The sequence below is a fragment of the Dipteris shenzhenensis genome, chromosome 2 (genome assembly GCF_047967505.1).
Source record: "Dipteris shenzhenensis isolate YYH24624 ecotype China chromosome 2, Dip_SZ_1.0, whole genome shotgun sequence".
NCBI lineage: Eukaryota > Viridiplantae > Streptophyta > Polypodiopsida > Gleicheniales > Dipteridaceae > Dipteris > Dipteris shenzhenensis.
In genome coordinates this window covers 59,129,924-59,148,939 of record NC_141597.1, presented here as the reverse complement: position 1 = coordinate 59,148,939, position 19,016 = coordinate 59,129,924, and the positions used below count along the sequence as shown (strand labels likewise).

The 19,016-nt window shown below is 45.8% G+C and overlaps 1 protein-coding gene across 1 annotated transcript in view; it reads right to left on the bottom strand.

Annotated features, from left to right (window-relative positions):
* LOC147905062 (uncharacterized) overlaps positions 1-19,016 on the bottom strand; it is a 72,391-nt gene that overhangs the window by 14,604 nt on the left and 38,771 nt on the right. Inside the window, exons 7-8 of the mRNA XM_087389801.1 lie at positions 911-989; positions 582-792 (exon numbers count right to left, since the gene is read on the bottom strand). Coding sequence (XP_087245927.1) covers positions 582-792; positions 911-989 — 290 coding nt within the window. The remainder of the gene's footprint in view (positions 1-581; positions 793-910; positions 990-19,016) is intronic.

Genomic DNA, 19,016 nt, shown 5'->3' with positions numbered 1-19,016 from the left:
TCAGTTTGAGCAAGCATCCTCTTTTCCTGGCAGTAATTCTGATCGTTGGAGGAAATTTTTTCAGTTCTGCAACTTTTTCGGAATCTGCAAATTTGACAGGCCGTCTACTTTCGAGCTTCCTTATCTTGGTTTGAGTGGGCTTCGTTTGGGATTGCAAACCTTGATAGGTGTTTCAATTTGTGCTTATGGCAAAGCATAACCTGATACAAAGTCGCTTGGCAGTTGACTCTTGGAGCAATTGGGTTGTCAAATCATTAAGGGAGGTGCCCTTTGACACAGGCGAAAAATCTTAGGAGCATATTTAGGCTAGTTTCCAAGGTGGTTTAGCTACTGGGTGGCATTCTTACACAGGATCGACATCTTTTATATATGTGCTATGCGTTTGCTATACAGGTGACACAGTCTGGGCGCATGGTTTTAAGATGGTCACACATTCTGCTTTATTTTCCTTGAACAAACCAGATGGCACATAGTCTCTTGATGGATTAAGGCCTACCCATCATTCTATTCCATTCAGACAGAAAATGTTAATCTTGAAAATAAATTTGAATATTCATATGAATCAAAAGGCAGCCATGTACCCGTTCCATAGCAGCACCAAAATGAATCAAATTTTGTGCCCCATCCATGATAGCTGATTGCCTTTGACTTGCCCTTGCCCATCGGAAGCATGTATATCATGACGCCTGGTTCCTGGCCTCTTTGAATGCTGAGAACACCGTTTGTCAATGCACGCTCATAGTAGTCAGCATATTTCATTTCTCTAGTCCAGCGAAACAAATGGCGAGAAACCTGGACAAATAGTAATTTGCATAATGCACATTGTCACTTGTCAGGATTGCACACATCAAACTGTAAGCTTGTTTAGTATACATTTGGAAACAACATGATACTGAAAAATCATTTTTACCTTGAGCATGTTGTAAGTGGTGCAAGACTCTTCAGTCTCAGTTGAAAAGAGTGTGTCTCCGAGGTGAAGTGGATCGGTCCTACTCCATGCAAAGTGAAAAAGATCAACTTTATGAGCCAAGTCAAAATGAATAAGAACAGCTATGTGGTAATCCTCTCAACCAACCCCAGAATGTCTACGTTCAATCCATACCATTGCTACCTCCTCTGTTTCATTATCATTCAACCCCCCCCTCCCCCCTCTTTATTTTTTGCTATTCTCCCACCCTTGTACATATCTCGGTATAATACCACATGGAGCTTTAGGCACAGGAGGCAGCACAAAGAGAAACATGGAAAGCTGCAACCTCTCTTTCTCAGGATGTGCTGCGACCTGCCCTGGTTTTGCTCCTAGTACTGAAGGCTTCCTGCTCCCACCTTTCCCTTCATGACTTCACCTGGATTTCATATGGCCATCTGTGCTTCTCTGCTTTCAACAATGATGTCCTACCTCTTCTTTAACTTTTCAAAAATTTGTGTGGAGTTTATCTTTTTCTCTTCAATTTGGATCCAATTGGTTTCTCAATTCCAACAAGTTTTCTCGCAGGGTAGTCTCAATTCATGAAGTCTCAAATCATCTCAGCTGATTTGTTTCCTGAATTAGCAACGCACCTTCTCTCCAAACATCACGTGGACGTGTTCAGATAGGGACACAATATCTAATAGAAGCGGAGGGGACCTGGTAGCTCACTTTAGTAAGAACCTCTATCCCATACCACATACCCTCACCCACCCAAGACGGGTGTCAACCTTGGTGAAACCAAGGTGATGATATTCAACACGTCCCAAGCAGCCATGCACTGAGAGCACGCTGAACAGATTACCTATGGAGGTCCTCACATCCTTCTCTGGCCCAATTTTCACGTTGCAACCAATAATGCAGGCCCAACTGAGTAGGGGATACGTCACACTTTTTGGGCTGGAGTAGCAGTGCTTTCACTCGCATTACAAGATCCCTAGACCAAGTATCTTCTCTTTGACTCCACATGTATGGCAGTCCTTGTTGAAGGCCTGACACATCAGAGATAGATTGGGCCAGAGTAGAGAGGCTCCAGGTTCTCTTGTCACCACCGATGATCCGTAGTAAGCGGTTGGTCCCACATCAGATAGTTTTGGCTAAGTTTGGGGCATATCCTTTACAGCTTGAGGTAGCATTGTAGGTCATCACATACCTCTATCAAGTAAGGGAGTATGGATCCTATACCTCAGGCTGACGTAGGCTACCATGGCTGGCCATATCCTCATCTCTGACTCTAGTAGCCGAGGGCGATTAGAGGTGTTGGCATGCACGTACACATAGGAGGTTTGAGAGCCTGGGGCTCTGTATGGATATATTACCCCCCCTATCAGTAAAGCATTGCGGCCCCTTCTGTTCTGCTCACCTACCATGAGGTTAACCAGATTTCTTGGGAGGTTATCTTATGGCTACACACATTCAAGGCCTGGTTGGCGCCCAATGAGCTTCATGTGAAGCTCAGATTCTAAAGGGACTACTGCTAACATACATCAGAAGGGATTCATTGATCTGCCGGTTATATACGGATCCACCTCCCCCATTCTTTGAGATTATCAATCGAGCAGTTGCGTGTCTCATCTCACCAACTACACATTGAGAGTGGGCGGGCTGAGGGCATACCTAGAGAGGAATCACATCTAGACTCTATGTGATCGGCAAGAGATTGAGTTGAAGGAGCAGCTTGCTTTTAGATGCCCAGTGTACTACAAGCTTCGAGGTCATTATCATTGTCTCTTCAGGGATGGTTTCGGACCCCTCTTCAGTCTCCTGTCTTACCCAAATTAGAGATGCTTGGTGCATGAGGCCGTCTGACATAGAGACCATTTACTCAAGGCACATAGACAAGATTAGGGTGCATAGCCAGATTTCACCCAAAGCATGATCACTGAGTTTTTCCAACCAAATAGCAAGGACCAGCAGGTACTAGGGAGACGGCGTAGCCAAGGCCAAGAGTGAGAGATACAACAAACTCGCCAGTGAGTGGATGCATAGATCTGGCTTAGGGGTATTCTCTCCATGTTCACCAAACGGAAGACACGAACAACGGGTGTGATAGTGGCACTTGTCCGACATAGGGTCACAGCTAGGAGACCACAGCGGACCACACACACCAATTGCCACAAACACTCTATCAAAAGTTTTATCCCACCATTGCCACATACCTCATAGGGATCTCGCATGGGCATGACCCCTCTGCCAACATCTAGAGGTCCATCGCAGTGATGCCACACCACAACTTCCATCCTCTCCGTGGGCTTTTACATTCTATGTACTAGTGTTTCTATGTTTATGTTGCATTTGTCTTCGGTGTAGATACCCGCTTAGAGGCTCCACCCATTCAGCTCATTGTATCTGGTTTTTTCAGTCTCATAGACTCTGAAGTCTTTCGAAGACTTCTAATAGCCTTTCTTTCTTCTCGTGAGGCCAACTTGCCTTGAGATATTTACGTCATGGGGAAGTTTGTCTCCCCATAATGACCCTTCTCAGGCCCTTGGCCTGAATTTATAGGCCTAGGTAGTTCACGCTAGGTAGCCCAACCAAACTAAGAAACTCTCCTAACTGCTTTCACGTGTCACCATCCATACCTACTTGTGCCACATGGCAATATGTTGGTGCAAGTAGGCCATGTGCGGGGTAGAGTCCCATCCTAAGGTCACATTTAAGACAATCTTTGAAATCCCAGTTCGTAAAAGACAGCAAAGACACTCTCATTTTCTCTCCCTCTCTCCCTCTCTAGACAGATACACTAGGGCCGAGGACAATCGTCGGGCTGGACCCCCCCGAAGGTTTTTATTCATCAGAGAGAAAATGCAGTACATGAGTTCAGCATGGAAGCTGTTCATACCAAATCCAAACGTGAATCAATATTGCAAGAGCTTCAAGCTCATTTCAAATTGGCACTAAGGGCAGCTCTAAAAATTTTAATTTTACTTCCTATTGTTGGTAAAGTTAAAAATTTTAATACCTGAGCTGCTGCTCCTCCCCGCTCCCTTGCTGCCCCCTCTCCCTCAGCCCCTCCCTCCCTTCTCCTCCTCTCCCTCTCAGCCCCCCCCCTTCCCTTCAGCCCGCTCCCTCTCCTCTCCCTCTCAGCCTGCGCCGCCGCCCCCTCCTTGCCTCTCCTTCCTCTCCCTCTCCTCTCCCTCTCAGCCTGTGCCGCCCCCTCCCTTCCTCTCAGCCCGCCCCCTCCCTGCCTCTCAGCCCACCCCCTCCCTGCCTCTCCTTCCTCTCCCTCTCCTCTCCCTCTCAGCCTGCGCCGCCGCCCCCTCCCTCCCTCTCCTCCACCTCCTCTCCCTCCCCTCTCAGCCCGCCCCCTCCTTGCCTCTCCTTCCTCTCCCTCACCTCTCCCTAGCCTGCGCACTCCCTCCCTCTCAGCCCGCCCCCTCCCCTTCAGCCTCTCAGCCTCTCCCCTCTACCCCTCCCCTCCTCGCCCCCTACCCCCGCTCCCTCCTCACCTCCTATCCCTGTTCTCTACCCCCCACCCCCGCCTTTTTCCTTCCTCATTCTCCCGCAGCATTTTTTGGAGCGGAAGGAGCCCCCAAAATTGTAAGAGTCGGCCTCCTCACCTCGATTGGCGATGGATATTCCGTCAGCCAATTCTACTCCACCTCCACCAGCCGCAAAAACTATTACTTTTTCTAAAGACGAGTTGCAGCAGCTCAAGAAGGATGTAGAGATTGAATGCTCTACCACGTTGCTAGCACGCATCTTCGAGTCTCACCCCTCTAGATCTCAAGCCAGAGACTGGATGCTCGCGGCTCTCCCTCCAGACCTCACTCCACGATTGTTAGATGTTCGTCTTCTGGGACGAGGTTTTTTCCAAGTTGTTTTTGACACTCCAGAGGCTGCGAGCACTGTGCTCAAAGTTGAGTTTTTACACCTGGGACACAGGAAGATCTTCTTTGACGCCTTTGATATTGGTTTCGACCCAGTGGAGGCAAATAAGGAAATCTTTTCGCTCTTCATCACATTTCCCGGGCTTCCCCAGGTTTACCATCGACTTCTTTCTGTTATTGGGGAGCATTTTGGCGCGGTTGCTGAGATCCCACCCCTCCCTGGGTTGCCATTGACTGCAGCAAAGGCAACCAAGGCTGATGGGGTACCTAGAGTTAGGGTCCTCTGTAAGGATCCTAACCTCAAGATGGACCATGTTATGATCCAGCGCCCGGATGGTTCCTTTTTTCGCCAGAGAGTAGAGATTTCAGGCAGACAGGACCAGTGCAGGATATGCAGGACCATTGGACACTTTGCCAGGGATTGCCCTAGGAAGAAGAAAAGTCCAAGAAGCCCTCTGGTACAGCTACTGCCCCACGGCCTCGACAGGGGGGTGGTACAGGTCCAGCACTTGCTCCTCGGCCTTGACAGAGGGGTGGTACAGGTCCAGCACCTGCTCCTCGACCTCCGCATGGCGGTCCTCCTCAGGCTGGTGGTGGTATAGGTCCAACACCTGCTCCTCGGCCTCGACAGGGGGGTGGTACAGGTCCATCACCTGCTCCTCGACCTCCACCTACCTTAGGGGCACGCGACGCATTCTAGTGGGTTCCGACGGTTCGTGTGCAGATCCCTCCTTCAGTTCACGAGGGTACACTAGTGGACTCTGCTTTACCTCGAGCTGTCCCTCCAGTCTCACCTCGCACAGTCCGAGACACTGAAGCTTCGACCTCCTCCCCGGTTGCAGCTTCTTCCCTAGAACCAGCGGTGCTAGACACTCTCCTTGAGGCAGTAGAGGTCTCCGCGGCTGAGCAGACACAGGATCGAGAGCAGTCCTCACTTCCTCCCTTGGATAGGGGGAAGGGGATGGTTTACACTATTGATCCTCTTCCCTCAGAAGGGATCCTTCGCACTCCGGTGTCTGGCTTGCTTCACAAGAACTCATTTTCAGCCCTGGCAGATGATTCAGATTTCCCAGAGGAGGAGTTTGTGCCCTCTACTTTTGGTGAGCCAGTGATTGGGTTTCCTGTTGACAGGGCTTCTTCTTTAGGTGGCAGGGTTCTTTCCCCTGTTGATTTTCCGCCACTTGGTTCCATTCCTCGCTCCTCGAGCAGGAGGTCTTCCCCTGTTGAGGGGTTTGTTTCCGCCACAGAGGTCGGGTAAGGTGTTCCACTCTACATCCTCCCGTCGATGAGGATTATTAGTTGGAACATACAGGGCCTAGGTGGCGTCCCACATCACTGCCGTAGATAGCTGATCTGGGATCAACTTCATCCAGGTGTTACTGGGGGGTCCATTGATATCTTATTTATTCAAGAGCACAAACTGGATTCTAGAGATTGTGCCAAGTCAGGCAAGTTGCTTTCTGGCCATACTTTTTGGTCGCTTGCCTTGGGCACCAAGGGGGGCACTTCTATTTCAGTTTCGCAATTGGTTCTCCCCTTAGTTGTTGGACACGGAGTCATTATTCCCTCTAGAGCTCAGTGGATTATTCTTTTGATTGGAAAGCGTAAGGTTGGTTTCCTTAACCTATATGCCTCCAACATTAGAGGGGAACGTGTCCTTATGTGGAAGGATTTGCTGTCCTGGGCCCCCATTGCGGATTCATGGGTGATTGGAGGTGACTTTAACATGGTTGAGTTACCGTCAGACAAAAAAGGAGGTAGAGAAGGAGGACTTCACTCTTTGGAGAGAGCAGCTTGGGATGCCTTCCTTTTTCACTTCTGTGGCAGAGATACTTGGTTCGATGATGCCTTTCTTATTCAGCCACAGTCCCTCCTGTTCTCTTGGTCGAACAGGAGGCAGCAGATGCCTATTCATGCACGCATTGACAGATTCTATGTAGATGATTGGGTACTAGACAGAGGTGGATCGGTATGCATTGCTGCTGGGGTTTCCACTTCAAACCACTTTCCTATTGTGCTGGCTATCTCAGAGCCTCACTTGAGAGGCCGGTCTACCAGCATCAGGATTCGAGATGCCTTGTACACACAGGAGGACCTTATAGAGGCAGCCCTGCAGATATGGGTTTCTCATGTCTAGGGTGGGCAGCCATATCCATCACATGTAGCTGCTGCCCTTTTTGGTATTAGCGACTTCTACCTCTCAGTTGCTTGTACCAGGAGACGAGATATTCTCAGACGTGAGATTGGTGTTCACCAGCAGTTGGCAACTTTGCAGAGGGAAGAGTAGAAACGGCCTTCAGATGCTTGGATTCAGCAGCGCCTTGCTGCAACAAGGGCTCATCGGCAGATATTGCTTGATTAGAGAGCAGAGTATGCCTTTCATGCACGGGAGTCCTTCTGGATTCAGATGGGTGGTAGAGTCAATAAACACTTTTCTCTACTCTTGGTCCTAGACATAGAAGAGAGAGTGTATCCCAGCTTATTGACTCACATGGGGTTTTACAGATAGAGCCTGATGATGTCTTACGCATAGCTTCAGATTTTTATGCCACCCTTCTTATTGCTAATCCTGAGACACAGGATAGAGAGGATGCTAGACAGGCTATTTGGCAGAGCATCCCTTTGTTGGTGAATCCAGATATGCATGTTTTGCTCGATGCACCTTTCACCAACACAGAGTTCAGGATTGCACTTTCAGCCCTTCACAAGGGCAAGTGCCCAGGTTCGGATGGCCTCACCCCTTCTTTTTTCATTGCTTTTTGGGATATGATTGGAGACTACATTACTTCAGCCCTGCAGGCCATTTGGGACTCTGGCGAGATGCCTGGGTCACTTACAGAGGGTCTCATCCACCTTATCCCGAAAGGAGGTTGCAGAAATCTAGTGTCCCAATGTAGGCCTATCACACTTCTGGGGACTTATTACAAGATTCTGGCCTCCGATTGCAGCCCCTTCTCCCTGATCTTATTCATGACACGCAGACGGGATTTGTGCATGGCAGAAGCATTTTTTATAACATTTTCTCTTTCTGGGAAGCTTCAGAGTGGGCCATGCAGAGTGGCCAGAATCTAGCCATTCTACTTTTGGATTTTGAGAAAGCTTATGACAGAGTAGATTGGGGTTTTTTGGAGGGCACCCTTCTACGTTTTGGCTTTACTGATGCTTGGATCAGAGGTGTTTCCTCTTTGTACAGATCAGCCCACAGCCAGGTACTTATTGGTGGGGTAAGGGGTGAGAGATTTCAGATTTCGAGATCAGTCCGTCAGGGATGCCCCCTTGCTCCTTTCCTTTTTTTGTTCGTGGCCGAAGCTATGAGTATCTATGTTAGATCTCAAGCTGACATCTTTGGGCTGAGACTTCCCATCAGAAGGGAAGAGGAGCTACTTGACAGTGAGTTGGCAGATGACACAACAGTTTACTTGGATGCCACTCCACAGATGCTCACTTCTTTCAGGACAGCATTGGATTTATTTTGCTTGGCGGCAGGGGCGCAAATAAATCCAATGGCTTTTGGATCAGTGGAGGACACTCCAGTTTGGGGGCTTGAAATAGGATTCACTTGGGTTCAAAGGGGTGTGCCTGTCAGGTATTTGGGCTGCCAGGTCGGCTTGGATATTTCTTCCACGCAGCAGTTTGCTCCCGTGTTGGAGAGCATCAGGAGGAAGCTCCTTTTTTGGAGCTCAGCCACGCTGGATCTTGCCTCTAGAGTTGTGGTGGTCAACCAGGTCCTCTTGGCCACGGCCTGGTTTGTTTGTTCATGCTGGTGCCGTTCTAGGGACTGCATCATTCAGCTTAGGAGACCGATCAGAAACTTTCTTTGGAGTGGGCTTGATGGCACAGCAGATGCCTTAGCCAGGGTGGCTTGGGAGACCCTCATCCTCCCTACACAAGAAGGGGGTCTCAATATTATTGATCCAGATTTACAGTGTAGAGCTTTACTATGCAAGATGGTGGTGCGGGGACTTATGCCAGGGCAGGAACCGTGGAAGGACTTTCTTATTAGCAGCATACAAAGGTGCACACCTTCTTCAGGAGGAGACTGGATGAGCAGTATTAGGTGGATCTTCACCACAACACACCTCAGATCACCTTCGTCCCCTCTCATGGTTGCCATTCTGAAAGCTTGGGCCAGTTTCAGGAGCACTCTTCCGAGGATTCCTCCTTTCTCTCGTGAAGAGATTAATAGGCAACCCATCATGTAAAATGGCAGTATTTTAGATGATCATGGCAGACCACTGGGTGCCTCACTCTACATGCAGTGGTCCAGGTGGGAGAGGGGACCTGCATCATCTATGGGGTCTTGGAAAGCTTTCCGCAGGCTTCCAGAGGAAACCAAATCAAGGTTGACAGGACATCTCATAGGGAGTGCAGGGAGGATCTTGCAGATTGAGGCAGCCCTTCGAGAGGTTTGGGTAGACACATATGATATGCCACTCACTTGCTCCACTTGGGCAGATACTTTTACGAGAGGCGGTGTTCCGCTTCAGGTTTTGGCCTTTCAAGATGTGCAGGATGGTGGTATATTGCTCAGATCCACAGAGGACATCTTGCTTGAGTCTGCTTTTCAGCCTATCAGGGTTGTAGGTCTTTTGGTGCAGGGATCAGATTCAGAGTGGTTCCTAGACCCAGACCCCTGGCTACTCTCCACCGGGTCTTGGAGGCTTTGGCTCTATGGGGGAGTTCCCATCAGGTATTTGCAGTGGGGCCCCGGAGAGTGGGAGTGGATTGACGCAGGGCATCGAGAGAAGCATCGCCTTCTTTTGTTACACGGTCAGTAATGCCAGGAGATTTCAGCTCAGTAGTAGAGGTTGGAGACCTTCCAGAGTTCCTCATTGGGAGACGTTTGATATCACTGCGGATCTGCAGAGGTGCTTCTGGAGGAGACTCTGGAAATCCCACAGGAATAGAAAGATCACTATCTTCTTTTGGCTCTCTATCCATGGTGGGATTGCAGTGAACCTTTGGAGATCCAGGTTCGGAGCCGACCCTACTTGCCCTCGTTGCCTCTCTACTTCGGAGACTATTCAGCATTGCTTATGGGATTGCAGACAGGCGAGGATGATTTGGATGGGGGTAGCCAAGATTTTCAGTCACTTTGCCCACTCCCCATTCTTTATGACATGGGGCTCAGTGGCTTGGCTTTCTCTTACAGAGCCTCAGGTATTCTATGAGAGATTTGACTGCTCTCGGGCCATTTCGGTTCGACGTCATTAGATTGAGTCCTGTTCGTTGAATGTGGTACCACACCTTCCTTTTACAACTGTACATGCCTCTGTGGATACTTCTTGGGAGATTCTAGCGAGCATAGCATCCTGGCATATCTGGAGAGCCAAATGCACAGAGGCTTTGGAGGGTACTCAGGTTCATCCCTTGCACACATTGGCTAGTATCTGGAGAGACACCAAACATACTTTGATGGCCGTATGGACGAGTATGCAGGGAGACTCCCGTGCAGCCTCAGCTAGGAGGGCTTCTTTCTTCAGGGAATGTAAGGATTCTCCTTTCTTCTTTGAGACTACTACAGGGTTGAGGTGGCACTTTCAGCCTCAGCCTTGGTTGTTTTCCACCTCACTCTGAGGGGGTTTTATTTATCCTCATGATTTCATGATGTATTCCGCTTTGAGCTTGCTCTCGCGGGTTTTTTCTCTTACTTAATAGAAGTCTCTTTCTTGAAAAAAAAAATAAAAAATCTAGACTAAGTCCTATTACATGCCACTAAGGGCAAATCTGGAGCCTTTGAAGCACTTGGTCACGTGAACCGCCTCCTAGATGCTTGTTAGGCTTCGTAGCTCTTAGGAAAATAACCCTTCGTAGTACTTGTAACAATTAATTAAAGCGCACCACCATGGCACCCATTAATTGTTAGCGCTTTGCATGCAAATAACACACTGTGGACTAATTCTAGTCACGGTGGGCGTCCCCACTGAACATATGTGCACACATAACAAATATAAAAATATATATTTATTCTCTAGTTGACCAAAGTCAACGCTCTTGATCATAATTAAGGGGCTTTGACCAAGGGTCGAGGCACCTTAATTATAGTCAAGTCTCTCCAACCGAAGTTGGCACATCTTGGTTAACCGTAGTTAACCCTCTTGGTATAAACCAAGTCTTCTTGACCGAGATCAGGCTTACTTGACCGAAGTCAAGTATTTGTGACCGTAGTCAATTCTTTGACCAATAGAAAAACTATTTTGACGATAATTAACCCAGATGGAAAAACTCTTTAATTATGATCAAATAAATGGTCAACTGTACTTTGACTTAGGATATTTACAATGTGGTGACATTCCCAGCTCTTTTATGTTTCTCTTGAGACCTTTTGATTGCTGTCTGGACTTGGCTGTAAGCTGTTTGGAGGTCTCTCACAAACTGATCAGCTGTTGCAAATATTTTGTCCTTGGTCCTCAGGATAGGTGGCAGAATCACCTTTCCATAGATGACCTCAAAGGGGGTTTTCCCTGTAGAGCTGTGTATTGTATTATTATAAGCAAACTCTACCAATGGTAGGTACTTTTCCTAGTCTGAACCTTGGTCACCCATGTAGCATTTCAGCATATCCAATGCTGTAGAATTTGCTACTTCACTTTGACCATCTGTCTGGGGATGGAAAGAAGAAGAAAAATTCAGATTTGTCCCCATGTTATCAAATAAAGCTCTCCAGAATAGACTGGTCATTCAGGGATCTCGATCACTGACAATGGACTTAGGCATACCATGATGCTCAAAGATCTATGCCATGAAAAGCTTAGCCATATGATCTGCCTTTATGGTTTTGCGAACCGGAATGAAATGAGCTTGCTTGCTGAATCTATCAATGATAGACCAAATCCCATCATTCCCTGACTTTGATTTTGGCAAATAAAAAATGAAATCCATTGTGATACTTTCCCACGGTGCCTAAGGCACGGGAAGAGGCATAAGTAGGCCAGGTGCCTTCCGTCTATCATACTTCACTTTCTGACACGTAAGGCATTCAGTAAGAAATTGATGTATATCTTTCCGCATCCCTGGCCAAAAGAAATACCTCTCTAGTGCTAGAGTTGTTGCTGTAATTCCTCTATGTCTAGCATAGGGAGGTGCATGGCATTCCTCCAAAATCCTTTTTCTCATCTCCTGGGTGATGCATAGGCAATCATCTTTCATTAAATAGCCATCTTTCAGGGAATAGTGACTAGTGGACTGCCCCTCTTGCATTTGCTGTAAAATCTCGCCAAAATCTGCATCATTAGCATATTGCTCCCTCATGCCTTCCAGGTCCTGATGATAAGCAGTAGTCACATTGTTGACCTCGGGTCTTCGAGACAAGGCATCTGCCACTCTGTTCTGAATTCCTAGGGTATGGACAATCTGAAAATGATACATTGACAACATATTTGCCCATTTCATATGCTTCTCGGAAAGTTTTGTCTGAGTTAGAAAATATCTCAGACTTTGGTGATCTGTTTTAACAGTAAAATCTGCACCCAAAAGAGAGTGCTTCCATGTGTTCACAGCATGAACTACAGCCAACAATTCTTTTCCATAGATTCCCAGATATCTTTCAGCATCACGCAATCTTCGGCTCTCGTATGCTACTACATGTCCATTCTGATGTAATGCAGCCCCAACATACTCTTCACAAGCATCGCAATCAACATCAAAAGGTTGATAAAGATCCGAGACTACAAGACTAGGCTCTGTAGTTCTTCTCCTTGAGTATATTGAATGCTTTCTTCTATGATATTCCCCATGTAAAGGCTGCATTTTTCTTAATAAGGTCATGTAATGGAGCTGCGATATCAGCAAAATGCCTGATGAATCTCCTATAGTAGGAGCAAAGTCCCAAAAAACTACGGACTTCATGCACAGTTTTCAGCTCAGGCCATTCTTGGATGGCTTGGATCTTTGTAGGATCCATCTGTATCCTATTCTTGGATATTATATGCCCCAGATAATGGATCTCTTTCAAAAAGAATTGCTATTGGCAAAAAGCTGATGATTTCGAAGTTCTTGAAATACCAAAGCAAGATGTCCCCTGTGCTCTTCTTCTGTCTTTGAAAAGACTAGGATATCATCAAAGAAAGTACCCGTGAAATGCGTGTACTTTTGGAAGATGCGATCCATCATTCTATTGAATGTGGCTGGAGCATTTGTCAACCCAAAAGGCATCACTAAGTATTCATACAACCCGAATGTAGTGCGAAAAGCTGTCTTATGCACATCTTGTGGTTGTATTCTGACTTGATGATAGCCACTCTTCACGTCTATCTTGCTGAAAACTATTGCTCCTCTGAGCTAGTCAAGCACATCATCTATGCGTGGTATTGGAAATCTATTTTTGATGGTCATCTTATTCAATGCACGATAATCAATGCACATTTGAAAAGAACCATCTTTCTTCTGTACTAGAAGTACCGTTGAGCAAAAAGGAGACGAGCTGGGCTGAATCAACCCTTTGGACAGCAAGTCCTGCACCTGAGCCATAATTTTCTCTCTCTGAGTCGCACTGACTCTATAAGGTGGTCTATTTGGTGGCTCACTACTAGGCATTAACTCTATCTGATGATCTTCTGGTCTCTCTGGGGGTAACTCCCCTGGCAAAGCATCGGAAAAACAATCTTTAAAGTTTACAAGAAACTGAAATTTATCTTTGTCTGCATCATTCATTTCAGCATGCATATCATTCTCTTTTTCTTTTACAAAAACCATGTATGCGGAAATTGCAGACTTATTGCTTTACCACATGTAACATCAGATACAATGGGGATAGCTTCCCCTTTATTCCTGGCAACTAAACGTTGGTTTTTCCCCCTATGGATAAAACTCAGCACCCTCTCAAGGTATTCGATGGAACCACTGTGTACCAAGTACAACATCATGCTACTTGAGAGGAGAGATTAAAAAGTCCTCATCATCTACATAGCTCTGCACATGGACACGAAGCTTTCCAATCAAAGGAGTAACTTGCACTAGATTCCCTTGGAACATTTGATCAGCATCAAGAGCTCTGCCTAGCTCTTCAGTTTTTATCCCTAATATCAGGGCTAAATCTTCAGATATGAAATTGTCTGTAGACCCTGGATGAAATAGGATTAATGCTTGCTGATCTCTTATCTTTCCCCGTGATAGCAAAAGCTCTTTTTCCTTTGGGTCTGAGGTACTACCCAAAACATCTGGGACTGCTCCCACCATTGGCCTCGGTGGTACTTGTGGCTTTTTCTGCTCCTTAGAACCTGAAGGCTTCTCAAGGCACTGGGCAGCCATATGCCCCTCTTTCCCACATCTAAAGCATTTCCCATCTCTGCGGAATTTAGCTATCTGTTCAGGAGTGAATGGGGATTTGCCTTTATATGACTTTGAAAACTGAGTACCCCTCGGCTTCTGAGGCTGAAACTTTTTCTTTTCAACCTTGGGATACTCTTTCTTTTCTGATTTTGAAAAATCAGTTTTCTTCCTTTCAGCACCTCGTGCATGCAAGGATAGTACTGTGGATGGATCTTGTAATGGCACAAGACTAGCTACTGAAGCTGAATGCATAAGGTCTTGAATGTTCTTTGCCCCCAAAGCATTCACTACTGCCTGAATTCTTGGACTGAGACCTGCTCTGTACTTTCTCATTTGGGTTCTTTTGGAGATTTTTTTGAAAGGTGCAACCTGCAAATAAGCATCCCAAAACTTTTGGTTGTATACATCCACTATATCTTCTGCATCCATATGCAAACTGTCCCAATCTTGAAGAACATGATCTCTAAACTGTTTAGGCATAAACTGTTGGTAGAAGGCTTTCTTGAAGTCCTTCCACCTCTTTGGGGCTGACCCATCTGTGGTCTGTACACCCCACCATGCACTAGCTATCGCTGTCAAGTGCAAACTGACCATTCTTAACTTGGAGGATTCTGAACACTTTTCTGTACCGAATGCAGCATCAAACTGCCTGATGAACTGCAATGCTTTGTTTGTATGACCATATTGTCCATTATAGGTCATAGACTTGACAGATTTACCTCCATCTTTGAATTCCTTGGTCTCTCTGGAAGACTTGCTCTTCCTAGACTTCTTATGTTTCCTTCTTTTCCTGTATGGTTTATCTGCTAAAGAAGAAGATACAGAAGTCGAGCTCGAGGTAGACGGTGAAGGACTTGGAGATCGGTGATGATGCCTCGATCTCTTCTTGCTATGAGACCGTCCCCTATGAGATCCCTCTCTCTCGGGCTGTACACGAGAGTGTGCCTCTGGCATTGGCACATCATAAGCTGCATTAAGCATATTTTCTGCTTGAAACAAATGCTGAGCTCTTGGATCCCTTCTGAGATTTTCCATCTCTTGCATACGAGTGCGTACCATCTGCTCAAATTCTTACTGATTTTGTTGCATACTTCTCTGTCTTGGATGTGCATCCCTATCTTGTGAATCCCACTTGATAGGTGATTGGGCCATTTTTTTACAACTTGTCTAAGATCTCCAAGTTTCTCACACACACTCTGTGTATGCAACTGATGCACGCAACCTTTGCTTTTCAAAGAGAAAAATTACCTCAACAAGAGGTGTCTTGCATTCACAATCTATGCCAGTACCGGGCTGTCAACTCAAGGCATATACCCACAAAGTTGCCAAGGCATCAACAACTATATTGCCTCTTTCTGGCTGCTGCAAAAAGCACTGAGTATGGATCTGATTCCCTTTTCCTGAGCACAAAGGCATGCATTCCTTTACTTGTGCAAATCTCTGATTTTTCTCCGATTTCTGTTTTTTCTGACAGTAAATACTCTCTCAGATACGTGAAAACTGCTAGTAGAAATACTCTGTAACTGTCCCTTTTTTTTTTTTGGGACAATACCGAGATGGGTAACTACTGCTTACTCTAACCAGATTGACTGGTTCTGGTTTGGTTAGTCTGCAACTAGACTAACTGGACTGGTCACAGTCTGGTTACAGTGACTAGACTAGTCTGGTTGGGTCAACTAATTGGACCTCTAACTAGTCCACTAACCAAGGTTAGGTTGGCTTAACCTCAATCTCCACATCAGCCACCTGTCTGCCACGTGTCAGTGCCACATCAACATCTGAGCTGGCTGCCACGTGTACTGCCACATCAGCACCCCTTAAGGCCTGGATGCCACGTCAGCGTCTGAACTAAACATTGCCACCTCAACATCCACTCAGGCCTGCAATTGTCTACCACATCAGCAAGCTCTAGCTATATGCGAAGCACTTGTTCACGCGAACCGCCTCCTAGATGCTTGTTAGGCTCCGTAGCTCTTAGGAAAATAACCCTTCCTAGTAAAGCGCACCACCATGGCACCCATTAATTGTTAGCGCTTTGCATGCAAATAACACACTGTGGACTAATTCTAGTCACGGTGGGCGTCTGAACACATGTGCACACATAACAAATATAAAAAAAAATATTTATTCTTTGGTTGACCGAAGCCAACTCTCTTGATCATAATTAAGGGGCTTTGACCAAGGGTCGAGGCACCTTAATTATAGTCAAGTCTCTCCAACCGAAGTCGGCACATCTTGGTTAACCATAGTTAACCCTCTTGGTATAAACCAAGTCTTCCTTAACCAAGATCAGGCTTACTTGACCGAAGTCAAGTATCTGTGATTGTAGTCAATTCTTTGACCAATAGAAAAACTATTTTGACCATAATTAACCCAAATGGAAAAACTCTTTAATTATGTTCAAATAAATGGTCAATTGTACTTTGACTTAGGATATTTACATTGTGGTGACAATCTTAGCTTTGGAGAGTTCCATAGTTGCGCTTGTTGTCCATAGTGTACTAATTGTCATTACTATGAAAGCCTCATTAGATGTGTCCAAACTCCATTTTATTCTAGTAGGCTATAGTGTACTAAATAACTGCCATTCTTATGAAAGCCACATTGGTGTCCAAATCCCATCTCATTCTAGCTCAAGTCTCAAATTAGGTTATTAACATATACTCTAGTTAGGCCCATTGGGACACAACATTCCCATCTCGTTAGACAAAAAATCTTGTCTTGTGAAATTGCTTCTATCAAGGTTCAATACCAATATCAGTATTACAAATACCCTTTTTGTTTCACTATCAGAATTTTCAGGTTAAGAAAAATATGTAATTCTAAACTTCTTGGTTCTTATCCTATATTCAAAGTTCTCCTTGAATGCAAAGGAATTCTATTGTTTAGAATAACCCATTGAATAAAGCTAGCACAACATCCAAACGAACTGAACGATAGGACACCCAAGTCCTACAAGCAATTCAACCTCATAAAACTGAGTTGTCAACCTCCAGTATCACTTTTTGTCGTTTGGAGAATGAATAATCCAACGTGATCATGCCAGACAAGTGTCACCACCAAGTTTCCTTTCTCCGAGGTGTAAACAATTAACCCGAAGCTTCCAAGGTCTTTAATCGCACAATCCTTAATGGAAAACAAGCATCATTTCCAATTTCCAAATCACTAGATCTTGCACCTTCATGAGACAAACTCAAGCCCAAGAACAAAGGAGAAAGAATAACACACGATAGACTACAACATGAAAAGGATAGCTGTAACATCCAAAGTACAGCAGCACAACGCCACAAGGTGAGCTCGTAGAGCTTGCTCTTGCTTCTCCTCTCACTACACAGTTAGCATTTTCTTCTATGCTCTCGTATACAATATTATGCTGTCCTCTCACTACACAGTTTACATTTTCTTTTGTTGTCTTTCTTGTCCTCACCGCAACCTTGCAGCAGACTCCGAGAAGAATGGGGAGCCTCTCCATCCCCTAAGAAACACAACTCTCCTAGTAGAGGCGGCTCTGGAAGATCCCTATATACTCATTTGAGTGGCCATCAATGTGTGTATAGTGTCTGTCCAAATACAGGCCAAAGTGTAAGAGGGATGGACCTGGGAATGGTCTATAGCCTCCGTGCATCTAGCTCTCCAGATATGCCATTTTGAAATGCTAGCCGAATCTCCCAGGACGAATCCACCAAAGCGTGTACTGCTCTAAAAGGCAAGGCTGGTACATCATCCAGAGGGCATGACTCTACTCGAATCGAGAAAGCAAACGAGGAGTCATGCCTCACATAAAATTTCTACGGGCCTGAAAGGGAAAACCAAGCAACTGAACCCCAAGTCATGAAGAAGGGGTGCCTAGAAAAGGTGCTGAAAATCCTAGCAATCCCCTTCCAAATGATCCTCGCCTGTCTGCAGTCCCATAAGCAATGTTGAACTGATTCCACCGCAAAGTGGCAACGAGGACACGTGGAGTTTGCCCCAAACCTGGATCTCCACAAATTAATTGCAATCCCACCATGAATAGAAAGCCCAAAGAAAAGCGTGATCTTTCTTAAACCAGGCCAAAAACCCTGAAACATTCAGCTTTGAAACCCTAAAACGAATTGGTGATCAACCTTGAAACCCTAAAACCGAATCACTCCTGGTAGAAACACAGCGTGGATCTTTGATTTTGCAGCAGATAATCACCAAGATATATTTCGAATTTCATAGATAACAGGGAAAAACGACGTCTGATAGCTTCATCTGATGAGAAGCAACAACAGATTTCTCCTAGGAAACAAAATAAACTGAGAGAGGGGGAGAAGAAATTGAGAACACACACACACACACACGGGCCTAGAAATAAGGGTTGGACCCCATCCGAAGGTCTTTATTGCAATAGAATAAGCTTCGTACAACTGGCTCATAAAAGAGCATTAAACTGAGTACAACTCTTGAATGATCTGGGAGCCCTGAGGCCCTTCTTTTATAGACTTGGGCTACCAAAAAGCTAGACCTGCTTTTAATAGCTATTTTTTATACAAATAGACTTTCTTGCTTTTTGCCCACCGTGGGGCCCCTTTTTAAGCCTTTTCTAGAACCCCGTGGGGTCTTCTTTAATGGCGCCATCTCTTGGGTGCTTTTTGCCTTGTGGGACCTGCTTTTCTGGAGCCTTTTCAGCCTTTTAGCACTCTTCCAAGTCCTACACAAACTCAAACACGTTAACCCATTAAAGGTTAGCGAAATGCATTCATTCGTAGTTCCTGGACTAATCCTAGTCCTCTGTGGGCGTCCCCACAGTTCTCCTTTACCAATGCAAAGCAAAAGTAAAAACAGTATAACTTATTCTAGTTAACTAAAGTCAACTTTCTTTGACTGTAGTCGTGAGCAAGTAAATGCATTCGAATATTGAGAATGTTCAGACCCCCGTGCATCTTTGGAGAACAGAGACGATGCATAGAAAGTAATCTGAGACT